Raw genomic sequence first — 23,489 nt, forward strand, 5'->3', positions numbered from 1 at the left:
ATTTGTTATAATTAATGAACTGATATTGATACATTACTTTTAACTAAAGTTCATACTTTACTCAGATTTTCTTAGTTTTTATCTAATGTCATTTTGCTGTTTCAGGGTCCAATCTAGGATACATTTTACATTTAGTAGGTTTATTTCTTGAGGCTCTTTTTGTCTATAACAATTTCTTATACTTTTTTTTTATGAGTTTGACAGCTTTGAGAAGTTCTCGTCAAGTATTTGGTAGAATGTCTGTCAATGGGGATTTGAGTGATATTTTTCTCATGGTTAAACTGGAGCTATGAGTTTTTGAAGGGAAGACCTCAGAGGTAAAGTGCTATTTTCATCAAATCTTATCAAAGGTACATACTATCAACATGACATTTCACTTTTGATATTGACCTTCATTACTTAATTGAAGTAATTAAGTAATTAATTACTTTTTTTTTGTCAAGTTTTTTCCCCCACTGTCCATACTATACTCTTTGGAAGAAAGACACTATATGCAGTCCACACCTAAAGAATGGGTATTATGTTCCACCTTCTAAATACCAAATAGCTACCTAAATTATTTGGAATTCTTCTGCATGGGAGATTTGTCTTTTTCCCCCATTTATTTACTTATCCAATTATTTACATCAGTATGGACTCATGGATAACTATTTTATACTTAGATTATAGTTTAATACTACTTGTCCAACTTATCCCAGCCTTGGTCATTGGCAGTCCTTCTAGTTGGCTCTTGTGTCTTAGGGAGTAGGTTTTACCTCCATCAGCACATTTGTTTCAGCTGGAGTATCACTGGCAGCAGATCTCTTACCTGAAGCTACAGTTGATGTCTGCAAACAGTAGAAATCTAGGGATGATTAATATTTTTGCCATCTGATCTTCAAACCACTTTATTTTCTTAGTTTTTAAATTTCATGAATTTTGAATAGTATTTGTTTCAGTAAAAACATTTTTCTGAGATAAATACCAAACATTTGTGATATTTTTTTCTCTCTTATTATTTCCACATTCTTTTCAGATAGTTTTAGCTGGGTTTATAGCTCTTTATTTAGCTTTTTATAGTGGTCTCTTCCCTAGCTCGCATAGGAATGACATTGGTTCTTGGACCTGGGTGCCTTTTTCACTTTTCTTTTCCCTTTGCTCTCTGTGAACTTTGGCTCAGACATTCTTTTCCTTATTTATTTATTTGTTTTATTTTATTTTCTTCAGACATTTGGTTTTCTAAATTTCTACTCTCAGAGTTTTGTCTTGGGAGAGATAAAGTCAATGAATTCCATGTTTGTTACACATTCCTTGTTCAAACAAGTCTTGACAATCTTGATCCCCTTGAATAAGATAGTTCCACTTAACTAAAAGATAATATTCCTATCAAGCCAATATCTGATCCAAACAAAGTCCTAATCTGTAATCATCTTGTATGGTTCCCTTTAATTAGTCCCCTCTTTGCTTAATTTTCCTTTAGAGTATCAGTTCCATAAATTATCTGGATATGTTTCCTCAGGGCACCCCCTTGGCAATAATTCTGCTCCTTTGCAACTCAAAGAGCAATAATTTTTTGAGTTCTTTACATGTATTTTTTTGGATTTTCCTCTTAAATCTGACTAGATTTTCATAATCACTTAACTATTCTGTCCCAGTTTTTAAGGGATGGTTTTCCAGTGGTTCTTATAAAATTCTATGGCTTTAAGAAGGATCATTTTAAACATTTCTGATCCTACGTTTCTCCAGGATATCATTATATTTGCTCTCCAAGGCATTTCCTCTTTTTGCCTGATTGATTTTTTTTTTGGTACCAGTCTAACTTTCTGAAGGAATAAAAACTGAATTGCATCCTCCAGTATTGTGGGAATTGGGTGGGGCGGGATCCCAGGGAACTAAACAGACCAATCAGATTCAGATGTGGCCTGTAGGGGAGGGCTCAACACAGGAAAGCTGGCACCGGCTTGCCGGCTGCCCTGGATGAAGACCACATATAGGGAACATGATGACAGTCCTCTAGCTTCTGTCTCAAAGCTACACACCTCGGTCTGCTCCTTGTATGCCTCCAAGATTCCCTGAGTCACCGCTCCTCCTCTGGAGCCCAAGGTGAGTGCCTGCGAGGGAGAGAGTTCTTGCACCAGCATTTAAGAGGACGCCTGGGTTTCCCGCCATCTTCTGTCCCGCCGGATGGTCAGAACCCCCAATGGTTTTCACAGCCAGTTGTAGTGGTAGCTCCTCTTTCCAGCACCAGTCTGGGCTGGGGACACTGGTTTAGGACTAAGGTTCCTCGTTCCTTGGCGGGGAACCTCCATGGCCAAGATATCCGTTCTGATTTTCAACCACCTCCTGGAGGTCTGGGGCCCTTTTCACCTCTCTGCTCCTAAAAGTCCCAACGTATCTTATTTTATAAAACTTCCATTCAGCTAGACTTCAGATGTTTCTTCAAGTTGATTGTTCTAGTTTAGTTGTAATTTTAATGTGTTCATGGAAGGAAGCAGGCACAGTGTTTATCTACTCTGCCATCTTGGATCTCCTCTGTATACATAATAAGTGTATCACCTTTTAAACATAGTTCTTCTTGTTTTTAGCATCTCATTTTCCCTTCAGATCTGCCTAGCCTATGTTTTAAGATATCAATATTTCTTTTAAGGAAATATTTTTTCATTACTACTCAGTTTGATATCTTCTATTACATTTTCCTTCTTCCACGAACCTTGTTCTGATAGTAAGTAATAAGGTCCTTTTCAAACTACTCCAGTTTCTTCTTGATTCCTGGGGTAAATTAGAAACTCAGAACCAGAGTCTGATGGGCACAGACTTTTAAATTACTTTCTCAGTTTTGCGGCATTTAATAATCTCTGTCAGTGTTTTTGCATCCTCAGCCTAGGAAGAAGGTATATTCTCTTTATAAAAAGAGTCTCCATTCCTTTTGATTTAAATATTAATAAAATCTGTCTTCTTTCTGTGACAGCAGCCATGATTTAAGTCTCTGAACTCTGATAATCAGAGTTTCTTTAATTAGCAATTGCAGAATCTTCTTGAGACTGTATTGTTGTGGCGAGTTTATTCTATGGACATAACGTATGAATTCAAGGTTGGTCTTATCTCCTCCAGTACTCTGTCACTTCAAAGTAACACACACACACACACACACACACACACACACACACACACACACGCACGCACACACACCCTGGAACACAATTTGGGAATGTTGGTATAGTAAGCAGGCACACCTGTGTCTGGGGCTAAGAATTTTAAGTTATAACTTCACTAGAGTTTCGAACACATTTTGAATTTAGCCACTGTTTAAATTTCTGGCCTATTAGTTTGAGAACTGGCTGAAAAATTCATTAAAGAAAGCAGCCAATGTTCTTTTATCACCCAATCCTTAAAAAGCTTATTTAAGGAGAAAAAAAAAAAAGGTTTGTTGTTCCTTATAATCTATTTTGTTCCAAGGACTGTATCTTATGTGGCCTGTACTCACTAATGCCTAAGGTTTAATGCTACATCCCTTTAATGAGAAAAAACAGTTATTTGGTGCAACATAGGCCATTGCAAACTATCAAGGTTAATAAATCCACATGGCAATGCTTACCAAAGCCTAAAGCATAAGCCATATGTCTTGGCTAGTTCACTGACTTCTGTATTGACGCTATGTAGTCCCCAACATTCCTTCTGAAGAAAAAGCTTTGGTTAGGTTTAATCAGTTTAACTAAAATGTGTTGAAAGCATACAAGATCCTGTATTAGGAAATAAAATATACCTTAATATGTGACACTTGTGTTACAATATGAGGGTTAAAGTTGCTGGGTGGTGGATTTTGGCACTGAAATTTCTTCCACGTGCTATCAAGTCTTTACTTTTGGTACAGATAATATGTAAATAAGGGTACCTCCTCAATAATACATTTTTTTGTGGGGACCAAGTCCTGACCTTGAAACATATTTGCTGGAAGTGGGTCCTTTATAATATGGGTCATAATGTTGTATCTGTGATCTCAGTTTTTTTACCTTGTGTTTTTTGAGATGTCTTAGTTTTCTGTGGAAGTTTTTTGCAGGGACTTTCAAGATAAGAATGGAGGGGGCAGGTTTTGGACATGGCCAGTTGTCCAATGCTTCAGGTCCCTCACATCCACTGAATTTAAAAATACTTCTCCTGAAGCTCAAGTAGAATAATATTGAATGCGCGCATGCGTGCGCGCGCGCACACACACACACACACACACACACACATACACACACACGTACATGCATACATACATACATACATATACATTCCATTTATGATATCACCTTTCCCACCTATTAGACTTCTTGTAAGGAGTAAATAAAATCCAGAAATAAAAAGGCTAAAGGAGCTTTAAAACATATATGAATGAGAGTTAAGATTTGGGACCTTGTTGTTATTCTTGTTCACTGGTGTATCATTCAGTCATTTGGTTAGGCATTAATTTACAAATATAATTGAGCATTAACTATGTGCCATGTATTTGTGGGGTTAAAATAAGTAAACAAAAGATGATCCAGTGTATTAGTTAGCTAGGACTGTTCTAATCAAGTACCACAAACTGAGTGACTTAACAGAAATTTTTTGTTTCACAGTTCTGTAGACTAGAAGTCCAAGATCACAAGATTGGCATGGGTAGTTCCTTTTGAGAGCTATGAGGGACACGCTGTCCCATGCCTCTCTCTTAGCTTTGGGTAATTTGCTGCCAACCTTTGGTGTTCTTTGGCTTGTGGCATGATCACCCCAATCTCTACCCAGTGTTCACATAGTATTTTCCCTGTCTGAGAGTCTGTGTTCAAATTTCTCCTTTGCAGAAGGACACCAGTCATAATGAATTAAAGGCTCACCCTACTCTAGTATGTCTTCAGCTTAATTAATTACATCTGTAGTGATCCTATTTCCACATAAGGTCAAATTCTGAGGTTACTTGGGGTTAGGACTTGAACACATGAATTTTGAGGGGACATGATTCAATTCATAACACCCACATATTATCTACCTAATTTTAAAAGTTACGAATAAAATTAACAAGTTGTTAAATACAATACATTTTATGCTCCTATTGTGACAGATATACCTTAACGAACACCAGAAGGACAGGTTTTAATTTAGAATTCTTGGAAATCCATGTTGAACTATGGTAGCTTGAGAAGGGCTAGTCCTGTCCAGCAACCCTCTGTACGTCCTGCTTTTCTTTCTGCCCCAGGCTCCCTCCTGCACTGTGAGTGGCCTTATGCACATTTGTGAACACTCCAGCTGGCACATTCAAGCTGCATCCCTATACTCTTCAAGTGGCCTCCCCTTGGTCACCACTAGCACCTAAGCATTATTCACAACTGGTGGTGCAATTTGACTTCAGATGAATGGACCATTAGAAGAGGCCTGCAAGGCTGTTGAAACAGGGAATTCTGGGGTCCTGTGTACCTAGAATGTGGTCTAGAATGAGGGTTCTGGGTGTGGCTAAGATTCACAACTGGAGGAGGCAGGATTCTCTTGGTAAGGGTGCGAGGACAAAGACCTTTCACGGCTCTAAGACTGTACTGTCAGTGAACAAAACTTCTCTATAGTCTGGTGTTGGTTCTCTAGAGAAAAAGAGACAAAGCTTACATAATAAGCAAATAAATAAGTAGATTGTATAGAATGTTCAAACTTGGTAAGTGCATAAGAAAAAAATGGTAGAACAGAGAGGGAAGGATCTGGTGTGTATCTGGGGACAGGGCAGGTTACAGTACTATATAGAGTGGTCAGGATAAGCCTGATAGAGATGGACACATTTGATCAAAGCGAAAGAGGTGAGTGAGGCAGGTGGTTATATGGGACAAAAGCACATTCTTTTTTGAAAGAAGAGGCCATCTGATAAAGATTCCAGGAGTGAAGCATGCCTAGAGTGCTCAGAGAACAGAAAGGAGACCTGTGTTGCTTGAGTGTTATATTGGAAAATATAATCAGAAAGACACCTGATGGGAGGCCAGATCACATAGGACTTTTTAGGTTCTTTTTAAAGATTTGGGCTTTTACTCTGAGATTCAATGCTCCTGCAGAGTTGTGAGCAGAAGAATGACATAATCATTCCAGTTGCTGTGTTGAGAATAGACTAGGAGGGGGGCAGGGTAAACACAGAAATAAGGAGACTGTTTAGAAGAAGGCATCGTGGTAATCCAGGACAAAGATGGTAGTAGTTCCTTGTACCAGAGAGGTAGCTACGGGGAGTGATAAGTGGTTGGATTTAGGATATGTTTTGAAGGTGGAGCCAACAAGGGTTGCTGATGGATAAAATTATACTGAAGGGAGGGGATCAAGGATGACTTCCAAGTTTTCTGCTGTCTAAAACAGGTTTTGAGGAAAAGATCAAGTGTTTAGTTTTGGACATGCTGAGTTTGAGATATTAGGTATCTAAGGAGGATATTTGGTAGGCAGTTGGGAATGGAACTCTAACATTTGGGAGGAATTCTGAGCTGAATTTAATAAAGCTGGAACTCATTAGCATGGAAATACTTAAAGCTATGTGAATATACAAGATCATTAGGAGTGAAGATTGATGAAGAAGAGGACAAGGAGTGAGCCCTGGGACACTCCAACATTGGGGGCCATGGAGAAGAGGATGCTTCTGCAAAGAAGACTGAGAAAGAGGGGCCAATGTTATAGAAGGAAAGCACAGTGGGTGTGGTGTCCTGGAAGCCAGGTGAAGAGCATGTACTGAGGAAGACAGAGTTACTGACTGTGCCAAATACTGCTGATAACTAAGTCAGATTAGGGCTGAACATTGACCTGGGGATTTAGCTACCTGGATGTCAATAGGGACCCTGACAAAAATAGTTTCATTGAAGTGCTGGGGACAAACACATGCTTGGAATGGGTTTAAGAGAAAATATGAGAAAAACTAGAAACAGAGAGGAGAGACAACTCTTTGGAAGAGTTTCACTGCAAAGAGGAGCAGGGAAATGTGTCAGTATTTGGAAGGCAGCTATGCTCACCACTATACCACCAATGCCATTAATGTGTCAGTATTTGGAAGGGGAAGACGGGTGGTGAGAATTTTCAAATAATGGTTGTAAGATCCTGTAACCATGTAACATCATGGTTATATGCTGAATGATCCAGTAGAGAACAAAGAAATGATGCTTTTCAGTAGAAGAGAATTCCAGTAATGTTTGTGAGTAAGTGAGAGGGACTGGGATTCAATGTAATGAGAGATTGGTTTGGGGTAGGAGCATGGGTAATTTTCCTATGGTAGTATGTAGGAAGATGGAGCATAGAATCTAGGTGGGTAGATGCAGTAGTGGAATCTGGAGGTTTTCTTTGGACTGATTGTAATTTCTAGTAAAGTAGAAAACAAAATCATCAGCTGAGAGTGCAGATTAGGGGGAGGTGCTGGGTTTCAGCAGAGAGAAGGGTGTGTAATCATGGACTCACAGGAAGGGAGAGTGAATAGACTAGAAACATAGAATTATTGCCCAGCAGCATTAATGACTTACTTGATTTGCATGAGTATACATTTCAAGTGGGACCACATCAGCCCATACCAGGCATTCAAATATTTTCGATTAATAAGTGTACAGACTTTGACATGTTTATATGGTTGTATAGATGACTGTATAGAAGAACTTAAATTACTATTTTTTAAAATTCAAACACACTAAAACATTGAATAAAGCAAGGATTTAAAATATTTTTTAGTAACTTAAAGTCAGGAATTAAAAAAAATCCTATTTATCTTAAAGAATGTGGCATAGTGCCTTGAATTGTACCTGCTTTGCAGGTAGAAATCTGTAGGATTGATGAGTATAAAGGTAGGTTCAGAAGTAAGGAAAATACTTGATGTTCTAAGAGAGGAGGTTTGATCAGTGGTGTGAGTTTCAGAGTTTGAGATCTTGGAGTTAGGAGACAATGAAGTTTAAAATGTGATCATTCCTCTGGATGGGTGAAATCCAGTGATGATGAATTCTTTGGTGTGGAAGAGGGTAAAAAACTGCAAACAAGTGTCTTCCGGTAATTAAATTTAAGAATTTGAGGCATTTATGTTTTGTTTTTCTGATAGAAAATAATATAGCATTCTGCTGGAGTTTACCAAACCTCTCAATATATAGGATTATAAGTGGTTATGCAGATACATACATATATATATATATATATATATATATATATATATATTCACATTTAAAAAAATGTGTTGCAGATATACTTAGGTCTTGAATTAATTGATAAGATTTATTTATTTGCCTGTGTTTCTTAAAAAATACATTAAAGCTATTGCTTTTAATTGGAGGAACACAATTAAAACAAAATGTGAACATATATTTTATTTAAAAGATGTATTTAAATTAAATATTCTTTTATTATTTTTACATGTATTTTATACAATCGATCAGCATTTTAATTGAGGAGAAAGGATTCTAAGAAAACAGTGAAACACAGGTAGAGAATAAATAACTATAAAAGAGTGATTCTGTTTCCTTTTCATTGTGTCCTTAGTAAATTACACTATCTTTGACAACAAAAATGCCCTGCTCATGTGATAGAGAGGCCCAGAAGTGGAAAAAAATACAAGTAGTTAATGAATAATGCATATGTTCATTGTAATGGTCAAATTATACTGTTTCCCAGTGGGTACCATTTTTCTTCATTGAGTGGGACACTACAAAGTTGGATGTTAATTGCTCCCACAAATGTGGTTTTGCTCTTCACAATTAGCATTAAGACGTGTCCTTGGAGTTCTGTAACTTCATCATATACCACCTGAAAAGGGAGAGAAATAATAAAAATAGAAATCAGACCTGCTAAATGAATCTTTTTAAAAATATCGCTTTTAATAAAAACATTTAGCTGCTAATACCTTATACCTTGAAATGGATAGGCTAATGTTAGAATCTTTCATTTCTAACTAATTCTGAAAAGCTACCTAAAGGTTCTGCGAACATAATGAATTTTAGTAATAGAATATTTTTCTAAGGAGCTTAAAATTTACTCTAATTTCATTAATAATTGTCCATTCCAAATTTAATAAGACTAAATTATTCTCTGGGAAGAAATTTAAATACATTTCACCTTTTAAGTGTCCTTGAATTGACTGTCCTTGAATTAACATGGGAACTTGAACACTATCTTTCTTTGTTGAAGGCTTATGATGACAGCAGACCAATTTCCATGATTTCCTTGTGTTATTTTAATGTAGTACACCAACATTTCTTTTGATGTGTGAAGAAGTCAATCTGTGGTTCCTTTATTTAAAATTGCTTAATTTTTATTATGAAACTATGTGCTAATTAAATAAAATATGGATGAAACAAAGAACATAAAAAGGAAATAGCTATATTTCTACCATTGGGAGATAATTACAGTTAACATTTTGATAATCTTTATGTTTTCTATATATAATCACTTTTTAAGAATCCGAGCTTTAATTATGCTGTATGTATAGTTTTGTGTCTTGCTCTTTTCTACTTACTAGTCATATAACTATTTTTTAAAAAGGGATATGTTTAACTGTATTTTATAATATCCTGGAAGTCACAGGCGTTACCACTGGGTGGGTGCCTGTGGTGGTAAGGAAACTTTAAAGTGTAGTACTATCTAGAAATTAGTAATCCATCATGAAAAGGGGAGAATTTTGTGTAAATCCAGCATGGTTGCCAGGGAAACTCCTTAGAACACATTCAGAGTTTCATATGCTGCTTCAAACTTGCTTGCTTTTTATAAACAAGCTGCAAGATAGAAAGAAGTGTTCTCTACATATGCAAAAAAGCAGCAGAGGCAACAATTGAGGAGGGAGCTCATTAAGTCAACTGAAAAGCCTCCTCAGTGAATCTGGATGTAGTTTCTTGTCTGTCACACTGGGATTCGCCTACCATTTATGAACCCATGAAATTCCCTTCAAGATCTGTTAGCTGCTCTGAACAATGATTCACTTAAAAAGTAAGTAATAATTCAGTCAAGGATGTGCGGTCCAATATATTATAATATGTTAACCCAGTCTACCCTGCGTCATGTGGCAGCTCCTGGCTACCTCCTGTTCTAGGATTTTACTCACATTCCAGAAAGGAGATTATCTTTCCCTAGGACTGCTTATTCAAATAATTCCATATCATCTATTGAGCTCCTCTGGGATAATAAAAGATTTTAAGGGCTGCCTTAAAAATCTCAAAACCCTACCACTGTAATTCAACTTCTTTAACTGCAAAGCGATGCCATAGTGGTCTCTGGGAACCACTCTCTCTGGGACTCTTATCTTTCCAGGACTTCAGAATAAACTCCTTTTCCTTTTCTCTGTAGTAGCTATTTTGAACTGTCTAAACTGTTCTCTATTTTCCTCCCACAACACTTTCAGCAGATGAACCCATCTGGTATTTTATAGATAAGTTGATAAAAGGGCCCTCAAAGTGTTACTGTATGTGAAGTAGGAAAATGGAATAACTCTATGCATTAGGCCTTTGGAAAAGTGTGGCTTAAGAACTCTGTGAATCCTATAAATAAATCCTAAAGATGTAACTTGAAAAGAAACATGTGTATAATACATATTTATATTAATCTGTTGTCAATTACATGTATTCTCATTTGCATAATGGATAATAATATTTACCTTTTAACATTGTGGGGAAGAATAAATGAGATAATGAGTACAAGCCTTACTACAAAGTCTGGTACATATTAAACACTAAAAAATTGTAGCTGACAAAGATCCACCAAATACAGAAAAAAGAACAGTTGTTTTTTGGTATTTTATATTAGTTGACTGGAGAAAACACTTCAAGACAGACTTGAGTCTCCCAAGTACTGAGGAAGCTGAAATTCTCAAGAAATGCTCTTAGGAATTAATTGCCTTCCTGGTTAAAATACAAACATTTCAACTCAAAAGTTTATATTACTTTATGGAATATTTTCATTGTGCTTCATTATGCAAAAGTAATTTTCTTAAAAGTGACTGAAGTTTTATGGGCATTGCACATCATAGATGCATAATTTCTTAACTGCATCCACAAATTGTTAAAAAATAAACATTGTTTTCTCACTGTGCAATGAATAATTAGAGGGTAATGCTAGAGAAGTACACAAATGATTATGTTCTTTGAGAATTTTTCGCCAAATGATTTAATATATATTCTGCTTTCACATAAACAGACCAAAAATGTACAGCTATTTTGATTTCACTTTATAATACATTTTACCCACTGGCATGAACTAAGTCTTCATTGCCTCCTGACAAATATTGGCTATGTAGGTTTAAAATTATTACATCAAGTAGACAAACCTTGTTTAAAGTAAATATCTATTAACTTATATATAAGCACTCACTGTGTGGTGTTTGACACCAGGGTCTAGTAAATCATTCTAAAGTGTATTTTAATGATTGCAATGGAAAAAGAATAATAAGGAAACCAAAGTATGTCTGGTGCTGGTGGGAAGAGGAGTGAAGGAGACAGGATGATGAAAGGGTGAGTTAAAAAACAATTGAGAACAGAACTCAATGGGTGGAGAGAAGGAGGGATAACACAGCATAGTTTAGTGGGGTCAATATGGGCCTTGGAATCATGCAATTTTGGACCTTAAGTCTAGCTATGTGGCCCTGGTCATAATGTTTGACCTCAAGGCATCAATGTCTTTATTTACAAGTTGAACTTTCATTGTGTTCTGCATATCAAATGAGAGGACCATATAGATAACAATAGCTATTGCTTACTGAGTGTGCCATGTACTTAGCATTATGCTGAATAGTCATACACCTTCTAGGAGATATTTTAAGGTACGTAAAACACACAGAATGATTGTGTTCTGCCCTTCCTAATGTCCCCCTTATGCTTTATAATAGGATAATATCTAAGGAAGGAATACATGTAAAAAAAATACATTGACTATAATAAAATAATTCTGTTATAAGATAGAATCTATTGAGTCATTTAAAAAAAAATGATGGACTTTAACCAGGTGCCAAAGGTAATAGAATGGAAAGAGCATTGGCTTCGGAGCCAGAATCCCAGTTCTGCTTCTTAATGGCTGCGGTGCAGTTCTGAGCATCTCTACCGGCAGCCCTGCCCCACCTTGAGCAGAGTCATGGCTACCACTGGGATTTGTATATGATGGGGTTTTTCTGGGAGACTGCTGGCAAAGCCTGTTGAGACTCACTCTGGGAAGTGTCAAGTAGACAAGCTTGGCTCTGTATGAAAGCGTTAGTATCTGAAGGGTGGATACTAAAGGGACACTTGGCTATGTCCCTGACCCAGCCTCTCTCAGGTCTAGGTGTCAGGGAGGAAGGGCTGTGAAAAGAAACAGGAAGAACTATTTTCATGAAGATCTTTGTGAGACATTGGTGATGCAATGCAATAACCCCTTTGCATCCCTCTAAGAGATTTATATAAAAAGGAGAGCAAGGCCATTCTCCCCCACTTCCCAGAACAATGCTTGACTTTGGCAGCTTGAGAAATGCCAGCCATGGTGAGTGCCTGAGTAGTAGTAGTTGGGAAGCAAAGCAGGGGGGAAGTTAGAAACAAGTTAGCTGCCATGTGATAATTTACTGAGCTCCCTAGAAAATACATTAAAAGTGTCACTGAGGATGCCCAGAAATAATTGAGGGGGTTGGCACAGAGATGAGGGCTTACATCACAGCTGAAGTCAAGAGAAAGTAAAACCAGAGTTAAAACTGGTATAGAATACTTTCTTTTTGCATTTCTTAAAAAAAATATTTTTGTTTTATTGATGCAGACAGTTTATCAGGTGAAAAAAAATTTAGAACATAGCCCTTTTTTTTCTTCATGGCTTTCTAAATTTAACCAGTTTCTTTGCCAAATTTGCTTATATTATGATGATTATTATTAGAAGAGTTAATTATCCACACGTTAATTCACATTTCTGCACATTTGGATTCTGTATAAATTGGAGTTTGCTGTGCGTGGACTATGGTCATTGAAACAATTTTACATATGTTCCAAGTATAAGTGGTATGTGTTCATGCTATAAGTATAGACTGATGGAAAAATTACTGCAGGAATTTTTAGTCAGTGTGTCATGAATGTATGAGGGCCCCAAATAATTGCAAGCCATCAGAAAATTTATGGACATAACAAGCATATAAATCTCCATGCATGTGTATGTACTACTGTTTATAATAACACATGGAGCTTGAAATATAAAACACAAGTTTTTAAAAACTCTCATGAACTGTTAGTGACTTTTTGTCATTATGTGCTTCTTTAGATTATAAATGCTGAAGTGCATCATTAAGTCTGAGAACTTTCATTGAAGCCGGAGTCTTGTACTCAAAAAGTACAGAAACTAGTGATGTTGTTGGGAGGTGTGTATCTCTCTAGCTGTTGACATCGTGACAAATAAAATATCAAAATATCTTCCCTTACTAAATTAGAGAAGTCTCAACCTCTATCTCTCCCCCTCTCTCTCTCTCCCCCTCTCTCCCTCCATATATATATATATATATATATATATATATATATATATATATATATATATATATATATTCATTTGTTATCTGTATATATTGAGTATTACAATTTTAACACAGTTTTCCTTTCTTAAAATATGTATACATTTTTTGGCACCCTTGGTGTATTATATATAATATATATATTACACTTATCCCCCCCAATTTTTTTTTAAAGTGCATGAGGATGATATGGCTCTAAGAGACAACTTAGGAAAATTACTGAGTCGAGTGTTAAGGGCTATGGACATCATGTTTAGGATTTTTGACATTATACAGTAGGAAGTGAAGAAACTTTGAAAAAATTTAAACAGGAAATTAATAAATATGACTAGTTTTTGAAAGACATTATACGTAGAAATATGAAAGATTTAAACAAAAAACACAAGCCAGGAGGCAGATAGGAGGCTATGATAGTAACCAAAGTCACAAGAACCTCAAACAAAGAAATGGCGATGGACCGGAAAGAAAATAACAGATTTAAGAGGCAGGCAGCTGCACAAGGAGAACTGACGAAATGTGGCGATTAGTTGGACAGGTGAGTGAGACAGGCAGATGTCATTAGAAGTTATCTTTTTAGGTGGCAAACAGGGGAGGAAAGCCTGGTTTAAAAGTGGTTAGGAGACATTCAAATGGAGCTCTTCAGTAATCAGGCAGAAGTGTAGGTCAAAAGGTTAGGACAAAAGCCAGGGCGTGAGGAATAGATTCAGATGCAACCTAAATAAAAATCTGTGGATACACCAGATAATTTGAGAGAATATCGAGAAGAGATACAGGTAGATAAATAATGGAACTCCAGCAACACTATTTTAAGAGGAAGGATGGCAATGCAGGAAAATAAGGGAGGGGTAAGAGAAGATGGAAGGGGATTAAGAAAAGGAAGCACTCAAGAAGCATGTGAGGAGGTGCCAAGAGAGAGGCATATTCAGCCATGTTGTTGTGTAACTTCAGGAGAGGAGAGCCTGAGGGCTCACTGGATTGAACAATTAGGAGTCTTTATTCAGTGTCTAATAAAGCAGCATCAATTAAAGTCAGAATCCACACTGCAAAGGATTAAAGGGTGAAAAGGGAGTGCAAAAAATGTGAGTTAATTTTGTAAAAGTTTGGAGATGACAGGGAGGGAAAGAAAAATTGGATGCTTTAGAAACCTTGAGTTGAGGAGTTTGTTTTGATTTGTTTTTTAAAGATTTCTGAATCAAGGATCCAATGGATGAGACAGCCTTAAGAAGAGCAAATAATCAGCTGAGCAAGGTACAGAGAGATGTGAGAGGATGGAATCAAGAGAATAAATGTAGGGCTTGCCTCGGAAGTAGGGGATTGGATGTTCAAATCTTATAAAACAAATGAGACAGAGAGCTATATCAATGTAAATTAATGGTAATTTAATTTGTATTTTGTACTTGTTTATTTAGATTTTTCAAATGTGACTTTATGAAACGTATTTTTATATACAGATTAAACTATAATAAGCTTATTAGGTAAGTAAAACCTAAAGGAAAGTAAGGGTAGAGAAAATCAGAAGTCAGGGATAATAATAATATATAAAATAAATGCCACATAGTCTTAGACTCTTACTGGAGGCTAGCCACAATTTGAAAATTGGTTCATAAGCACTTCGAAAGCAGTATATTTTCCAGTTCCCACAGCATCTAGAACAGTGATCAGCACATGGTGCTTATTTTGGGAAATGTCTTTCCTTTAAGGAATAATGCTGCCAATTACTGCAAAGTTTCCATATTTGGTTGTTAAGCTGAAAAATGGTAAGAAAAATAACAAAATGACTGAAAAAGGGATGAATCATACTTACAATTTCATTGTAAGTGGGGTCAGTACATTTTGGAACAGGTTTTGTTTTCCTCCTACGGACTTCACTGGGATATGGTAAAAGATAAAATTCAACATGTGCACTGGGCGCAGAGCCATCTGGGAGATGCTGCAAAGGAAAACGGTCATAAATATTAATGTGTGTCGCTATCAAAGAAAACAAGTACGTAGCTACTAAATATCTAGACCACAGGCAGGATCAAGATGTACTACCGTCATTCTGTTTATCAGAAAATACGAGAACAATCAAAAGGAATACATCACTGTTCAGAAATAATTCCAGAGTACAGCTGAAAAGAGTAAAATTGTCCATCTTAAATTAAGTGTTGTGTCAAAGAACTCATTTAAAAGCCCATTAAATATAATTTATTTTTTTACAGTAAATCTAAATTTGCATTTTTGACAGAAATGGTTGAGAGATGAATATAAGCCACAGGCAGAGACAGTAATTAAGTACCTCGGGATACAGTATACCCCTTGAACATAAAAAAATTCAAGCTTAACACGTAAAATGAGATGTAGCATTTCATGGTATGTATATTAGCTAATATCACATTTTAAAGCAGAATTTAATTCAAACATCTATTAGACCTACAACTTCAGATTTTAAAATGGTTATAATTTTATTATCTAAAATTTCCTAAAATATATTAAATAACCCCTTTTAAATTGTGTTCCGTTGAGCCCCATCAGTTTCCTAAGTTGCAGCCTGAGTAAGGATGCTGGCTGGTGCATCTCTGGATCCCTTCTTCCCATGATTCCTAACCACTGCCCGCTCACCCCCACCTCCACCATTCTGGCTCCAGAACTTCCCGCTTTCTTCTTTTCCATCTTTCCTTATTATGGATATTTTTATTTCTTAGTGTATCATTTGAAGAAGGAGCCTACTGTTTCAGAAATTTGGAAACTGCCATGTTTCAAAGAAATGGGTTCTATCTTTGCAGTCTTGACCAGATGGAAAGTGAATGGTATTAAAATTCTGAATATCTGGTTTAATAAAATATGAAATGTTTATGTAATTTAAAGAGGATGATTTAAACATCAAACTTGAGGAATTAAGTACTTGTTTTGATACATTCCATGAAATCGGGAATTTTCAACAAACATATTTTAATGCTGTGAATCACTGACATTCACATGTGGACATCCAGGACCACCCCAACGTCATTAGCTTTATTTTTACATCTTTCTTTGGCACTCAAAAAAGCATATTGGAAATAAGAGTGATATATATTATTATAGGACTAACTTTTATTCATTTTTTTTTAAAGATTTTTATTGGGGAATTGGGGAATGGGAACAGCGCTGGGGAATTGGGGGAAGGGGAACAGACAAGTTGCTGTCCTTTTGTTCTTCAGTCTAGTTGTGGAGGATGTTGCTTCACTGGCCCAAGTTGGCACCATCATTGTGCTCTTCCCAGGCGAGGCAGATCAGTCGCTTGCTTCTGGATGGCTGCTCACGGCGGCTGCTGGCCGCTCACGCTGGCTGCTGGCTATACACGGTAGCCCATGGCAACCCACTGCCATAGGGGCTAAAGCCTACACCATCGCCGGCGACTCACGGCAGCCCAGCTCCAGGTTGAGCTGTTGTTCAGCATCTTAGCTGTAGAGGGCAGTGTCACTGGCCCTCATATGTGGGATCCGAACTGGGGCCCTCTGGTGTCCCAAGCCAGCTCTTAACCAATGCGCCACTCGGCTGACCCTCTTTTCTTTCTTCCTTTCTTTTTTAAATTATTAGTTTCAGGTGTACAGAACAACGCACTAGTTATCCTTTTCACCCTTCACGCAGAAATAACACCCTTCCCCCATCTACTGCCCTCCCACCCCTGATATCATACTTATCTATTGCAATTTCATTGACTCCATTCCCACACTCTACTCCACGTCCCATGACTATATGTATATATAATTATAGTTTACATACAATATTATTCAACTTCAGCTTCAGAAATACAGTGCGGTGGTCAGGCCTCTACACCGACTATGAAGTGGTCTCCCTAACAAGACATGAGTCCATCTGGCCCCCTAAAAAATATTTACAACATTATTGATTATATTCCACAGACTGTCTTTTCTATCCCTGAGGCCATATTGTAGTTACCAATTTGTATCGTCCCTTCCCCTTCTCCTTCATCCCCATCACCTCCCAACTAGCAACCCTCAGTTTTTCCTGTGTGTCTCTGAGACTATTTCTGTTTACATTTCTCATTTATTCAGTTCTTTAGATTCCACATATAAGTGAGATCATATGGTATTTGTCTTTCTCTGACTGACTTATTTCACTTAGCATAATGTTCTCTAGTTCCATCCATATCATTGCAAATGGTACGATTTCCTTCTTTTTTATAGCTGAGTAATACTCCATTGTGTAAATGTACCATAGTTTCTTAATCCAGTCGTCTACCTATGGGCATTTTGGTTGTTTCCAAGTCATAACTATTGTGAATAATGCCGCAATGAACATAGGGGTGCATTTATTTTTTCGAATTAATGTCTTGGGTTTTTCTGGATAAATACCTAAGAGTGGAATTGCTGGGTCATAAGGTAGTTTCATTTCCAGTTTCTTGAGATTTTATTCATTTCTAATTCACATGGTAAAAATTACATCTTCAGGAAAATTTGGCTTTTTTTATTATTCACAAATTATATAAAACATATCTGGACACATCCATATGTCAAAATGCTAAGATGGCCAAAGCTACTGCTTTAGATAGAGCTCAAGGTATTCGTTCCCCCCTTGAAAGCTTCCCCCAGGAGGAGGAATTTTAAACGTGTCAGGGGCATAATGAGCTCTGCAGTGGCACAGAAAGAAGCTGCTATTAATATTTGAGAGAGTGAATATTTTCTTTTTGGTGAGAAGAATGGAGTGTTTTTGCCCTGTGTAATTGTCTCTTACCTGCCAATGGGTTTCATCTCACCATACCTTTAGTCACTGTGTGCTTCAGCTTAGAGGTTAGAATCATGGTTCTGGAAATGGACTTATTGATTGCAATCTGGGCCCCCAAATTAGCCAGCTATGTGGCTCTTGGCAAGCATCTTAACTTTTCAGTGGATCGGTTTCCTAACCTGTTATGTGAGGATACTATCTCATAGTATTTAAAAGATTAAATAAAATAAACCATGTAATGTGAGACCAGTGCCTGAAATAGAGTAAAACACAGTGAATGTTTGATACTATTTTTATTGTCTATAAATTAAACATGAATATGCTATATGTACTGATTGGACAAGATATCCGTAATTAACTGTGACATTTATAAGCAAGGCTTTTCTACCTTGGCACTACTGACATTTGGGGCCAAATAATTCTTTTAATTCTCTCTTGTAGGGGCTGTTCTGTTACTGGTATAGTAGGTAGGTAGAGTTTCAGGATGTTTTAAGAGTATCCTGGAAGTCTACCTACTAGAATCCAGTAGCACCATCATCCCAGCTGTGACAACCAAAAATGTTTCCAGGTGTTGCTAAATGTCATTTGGGGGAAAGAGTGACCCGAAGTGAGAACCACTGATGTAGATGACTCCCAACAAACAATCTCTAGTTCATTCTTAGGACCCCAGCCCAGTGACCCGTGAATATCCCCACCTGGATATGTTATTGGCACCCTTATATATACTCTAACCATAATCTATCTTCTATTCTCCCTCATCACTTCAAAACAGATTTTTCACCACTCGTTAAAATTCTATTAAATGGTACCATTTCTCTTTCCTGGTTCCGCCCTTGTCCTTGATTTTGAAATCCAAGTATGTACCAAGTTCAGCATCCTACCTTTTTGCTCCAGCTCATCTGCCACCACAGATCTTTATTTCCTAACTTATAACTGGATTTCAATTACTTTTGATGCCCCCGTCTTCCCACCTCTTTCTTTAATTCATCCTGTAAATCACTCTTTTATTTAACCTTCCTATGAAGTTGCTTTGATCATGTCACTTTCCTTCTCAAAACATTCAAGCATTTCCCACTGCCTGAAGAATAAACTTCCAATTACAGAAGGTGAAAACTCTTTTGTATACCACACTTCACAATCATTTAGTAACTCAGGACTTGGGCTTCTATCTCCAACTTAGCATCACAAGTTCTTTCAATGTCCTGGAGTTTTTAGGATAATAAAACAGTACAGGTTTCAGTTTACGTCAGGAACGCATTCGATTGGAGCAGTGGGCTTAGTCTGTCCTTAGCAGCTTTCAATGCAGGCATTGATTTCTCAAGTCTTTAAGAGAATTGTTTTCCAAAGCAGCTGTCTCATTAACATTATTTTTTTCCTCTTCTTACTGCACCATAGCCTGCTCCTAAACATCTCAGCTAATTTACTAAAGAAATCACTAGCTGTCCACTCATCAATATCTCTCATTTCACCCTTTGCCCTTATGTTTATGGGAAATAAATTTTACTTGAGAATGATTAAATAACCCCTATTTGTCTCAATGGCTCACCATAGGATTTTTTACTCTGGCTTCTTTCAGACCTTCACAAAGACTTAACCCTTTGGCCTGAGGAGTCATAAGGCTTGGGGATGATACAGCGTTCTTAGTCTGACCCTCAATCTGAACAATGAGAAGTGTCTTGTGTCACTTGAGGACTTTCTTATTCTTTGTGCACTGAAGTCAAGCAGCACCACTACTTTCCTTCGAACTCTGGCTAATAGTTTTACTGTGCTCAGAAGGTAATGTGAAGTCCTGTAAACTATTTTTGTTGCTCATATTAACTCTGAGTTCTCTATTTTCTAGATTTTCTGGTAAAATATTGATCATTTTCTATGTTTCAAAAATAGTTTTACATGTATATTATCTTCCCTATGAGATCAGAAATTATTTAAAAGGAATATCCATGTCTTTTTGTGCCACACCTGCCTCTCCTCACATTTTCTGGGAGCTTTGCTCCATTGGTTACCCGCTACTCCATTACCCTAATCCCACCCTCAGTTCTTTCTTCCTAAGCTTTCAACATGTGTCTAAATCTCTAATTAAAATTTTAAAATCCTCACTTGAAATTGGGCTTTCATTTACCTTATTATTTTCTTTCCTTTTATGACCATGCTTTCCTTTTATGGCATTCCTTTTTTCCCCCATGGAAACCTGTCCCTAACAAAGTACTTGGTATATAGTAGACACTAAATAGTGATCAAGTGATTGAATGAATGACGTAGGTATTCATAGTGTCTAACTCTTTGAAAGTACCCCATAGCTATTTGTTGAATCATTATTTATAATGTAATATAAAAACTAAAAGTTTTCTTAACGTCCTAAAATTTCATTTAAATAGTTTTTCTTCTCTTGCAACCTTTCTTATTATAATACCAAGCAGTAAAAAGCCAACTGCAGGGTAAAGTGGATGCATCTGGGGTTTTGTTTTCGAAGTCTGCCCCAGGTGTTTACCCTGAACCCTTAGCTGTTTGAAGGATCGTTCTGTTAGAGCTGATCTTTTCATGCACATCTTTGGGTTTTGTGACTGATCAGGAGAATTTGTGTTAAGGTCTGCTTGTTAGGTCCAATATCTCTCAATGTCCCACTTCTAAAACTTTGACTTTATGTCATGTTTCAGATCATATTAGACAATAGATGCTTACTCTCCTTCTTTAACCTCTTTCCACCCGCCCACCTGGATCTAGATTGGATTTCTAACATAATTATTTGTACTCTGAATGAAACTCATGTGCCTGTCTTCAGTATCGTCTGGGCACTTGACCTCCAATTGCTGTCCCCTTTCCCCAGGGCCTTCCTTTTTCTCCTATGACAGCCTTACCCACCACTCGGGACTTCTCCCACTTCATTAAAAACCTTGACAATAAGCACAACAGGATATTAATATCTGTTTCTAGATGCCATTTGATGACCTGATAATTTATTGGGAGCCTAATAAATTGTGGAATGTGAACTAAGCTTAATATTTTTGTACTAAATTCCCACACCGTCTCTCAACATCATGGAAGTTTTCCCCTCCATGCTTCTCTTTTGTGGAGTACATGGAAGAAACAGAAATAGGGACATTGAATTTAACAGGAGAAAGTTAAACTAACTGGCCTTATGGGGACCTTTGGGTGGACGCTGGGAGCTGGATCACCAAGTCTTCCCTACTACCCTACAGGGGAAATAAAGATACCGCCTACATATGTGGGAATCTTTCTTTTTCTTTTTTTTTGTTTTCTTTTTTTAAGGGGTCCCTCTTTAAAAAGATTGGAAATGTGGAAATGAAGGCCTTAGGATATTCATAGCATTCACTGGTTGAGAGACGTTTTCTCAACTGAAGAGTTAAATATAGAGGATTCTTAGCTTGGTTATTATTTTAGTTTATAAAGCTTAAAATAAATGTATGTATATTAGTTCACAATGTTGACTTCTAAATGGTATTGTTATAGGTGTATGAATAATTAAATATACCAATTTTCTACCTTTGTGTCTTGCGTCAGCTTGCACACAGCATTTCAAATGGTTTTCAGTGCTACTTTAGTTGTTCTTATCAGGAAATGAAAGTATGTTAAAAACATGGTTAATTCATCAAAATAGAGAAAAATCAAAACAGAGCCCAATATAAATTGTTTAGAAAGTAAATAAAACCATCTCACATTGTAGGCTATGCCAGCAACCCCTCAGTACTTTTATATGAATATATGAGGAAGTTATTTATTTTTCATATATAGTAATGATAATAATAAACATCACAAAATGAGTATATACTTAATTTAAAATACTCTCGTTAAATAATTCTTGAGCCAGTATTATTGCCTTTATTTTATTGAAGAATTTTTTTCTATAAGACCTCTATGTTCTTAACTACTACCTTATATTTACAGAGAATGTAAAAGCAACTGTCAAATTTAAATTAACAGCCCTTCTAGATCAAGTTTTATCAGGAATGTGATAAAGATGCATGGTTTAAAAATATCAGACACTTTGTAAGCTTCTGTAGATTAATTCAAAACTTAATTGTATTTAATAGGTTATTATCTTTTTATGAATAATTTATGAGAATTTTCCATCAAGTTTTTTTTACAACTTAAATGTTTCCAATCATAGGATAATATAGGCTTTGGTAGAAATCAACTGATGATGATTAAAATATGATAGGACTATAAAAACCTGAGGCCTATGCCAGAAACAAAGCAACACAATAAAAAAGCATTTTCCTCATCTATGTGCATGCCAAATTGCAATTGCAAAACTTAGGCTAGCCATTGTGAAGAGCATCTCTAAAAAGACAGTAAAAGTACAGATGTACAATAAAAGTGCTTGTGATATATGGTATGTTGTGTGCTTCAGTTAAAGCAGTGGTGCCATGATCTTTCCAGTCTTTCTGTTTGTGTTGGTTAATGTAGAGTGGAATGATTCCAGGCCCTTGTGAATTAAATTAGGATGGTCTCTTGCTTCATTTCATGCCCATTTAAGCCTCTTATCATCAATAGGTGATTGCCAATAATTTTGTTTTTTAAGTCAGTTTAAAAATCAAAGTACCATGTGTCTAACACTTTGGATGGTCTGTGAGAGGACACGGAAAAGTGATCAAAATCATTTCAGCCTTCAAAGAAATAACAAACTGTTTAGTTTGCTCATTTATTCTGTTCTTAAGATTCCACATATAAGTGAGATTATATGGTATTTGTCTTTCTCTGACTGACTTATTTCACTTAGCATAATGTTCTCTAGGTCCACCCATATTGTTACAAATGGTAAGATTTCATTCTTCTTTATGGCCGAGTAATACTCCATTGTGTAAATGTACCACAGTTTCTTAATCCAGTAATAGCTATATACGATGTCAGAAGGGTAGTAGATTGGGGGAGTGAGGTTATCACTTTGTGAGGGGTGTAAATGCCTAACTATTACATTGTTTGTATACCTGAAACTAATAAAAAAAATTTAAAACAAGAAACAAGAAACTCATTTTCATGATCACTTTGACTTATGTATATCATCTTCACACACACGCGCGCGCGCACACACACACACACACACACACACAGAGTGCCAAAAAAATGTATACACATTTTAAGAAAGGAAAAAACTATTAAAATTGCAATACTCAATATATACTGATAACAAAAGATGAATACAAGTCACATTTGACTTCTGCAGTTATAAGAGGTGCTCAAAATGGTTACCATCAGTGTCCAGACATTTCTGATTATGGCGAACTACTGCTTGAGCAACGTTGACCAAAGTGTCCACTTGCATACATTTTTTTGGCACCCCTGGTGTGTCTGTGTGTATTATATATTATATATATATATTATGTATATTATATATATGTATATATAATTA

General features: G+C 36.5%; 1 protein-coding gene across 1 annotated transcript in view; it reads right to left on the reverse strand.

Annotated features, from left to right (window-relative positions):
* Positions 1–8,389: 8,389 nt before the first annotated feature.
* The window catches only part of PIK3C2G (phosphatidylinositol-4-phosphate 3-kinase catalytic subunit type 2 gamma), a 310,994-nt gene continuing 295,894 nt past the window's right edge, over positions 8,390–23,489 (reverse strand). Inside the window, exons 28-29 of the mRNA XM_019623621.1 lie at positions 15,219–15,344; positions 8,390–8,721 (exon numbers count right to left, since the gene is read on the reverse strand). Of these exons, the coding sequence (XP_019479166.1) occupies positions 8,569–8,721; positions 15,219–15,344 (279 nt within the window). The 3' untranslated portion in view covers positions 8,390–8,568. The remainder of the gene's footprint in view (positions 8,722–15,218; positions 15,345–23,489) is intronic.

Source organism: Hipposideros armiger, unplaced genomic scaffold (genome assembly GCF_001890085.2).
Source record: "Hipposideros armiger isolate ML-2016 unplaced genomic scaffold, ASM189008v1 scaffold_554, whole genome shotgun sequence".
Lineage (NCBI taxonomy): Eukaryota > Metazoa > Chordata > Mammalia > Chiroptera > Hipposideridae > Hipposideros > Hipposideros armiger.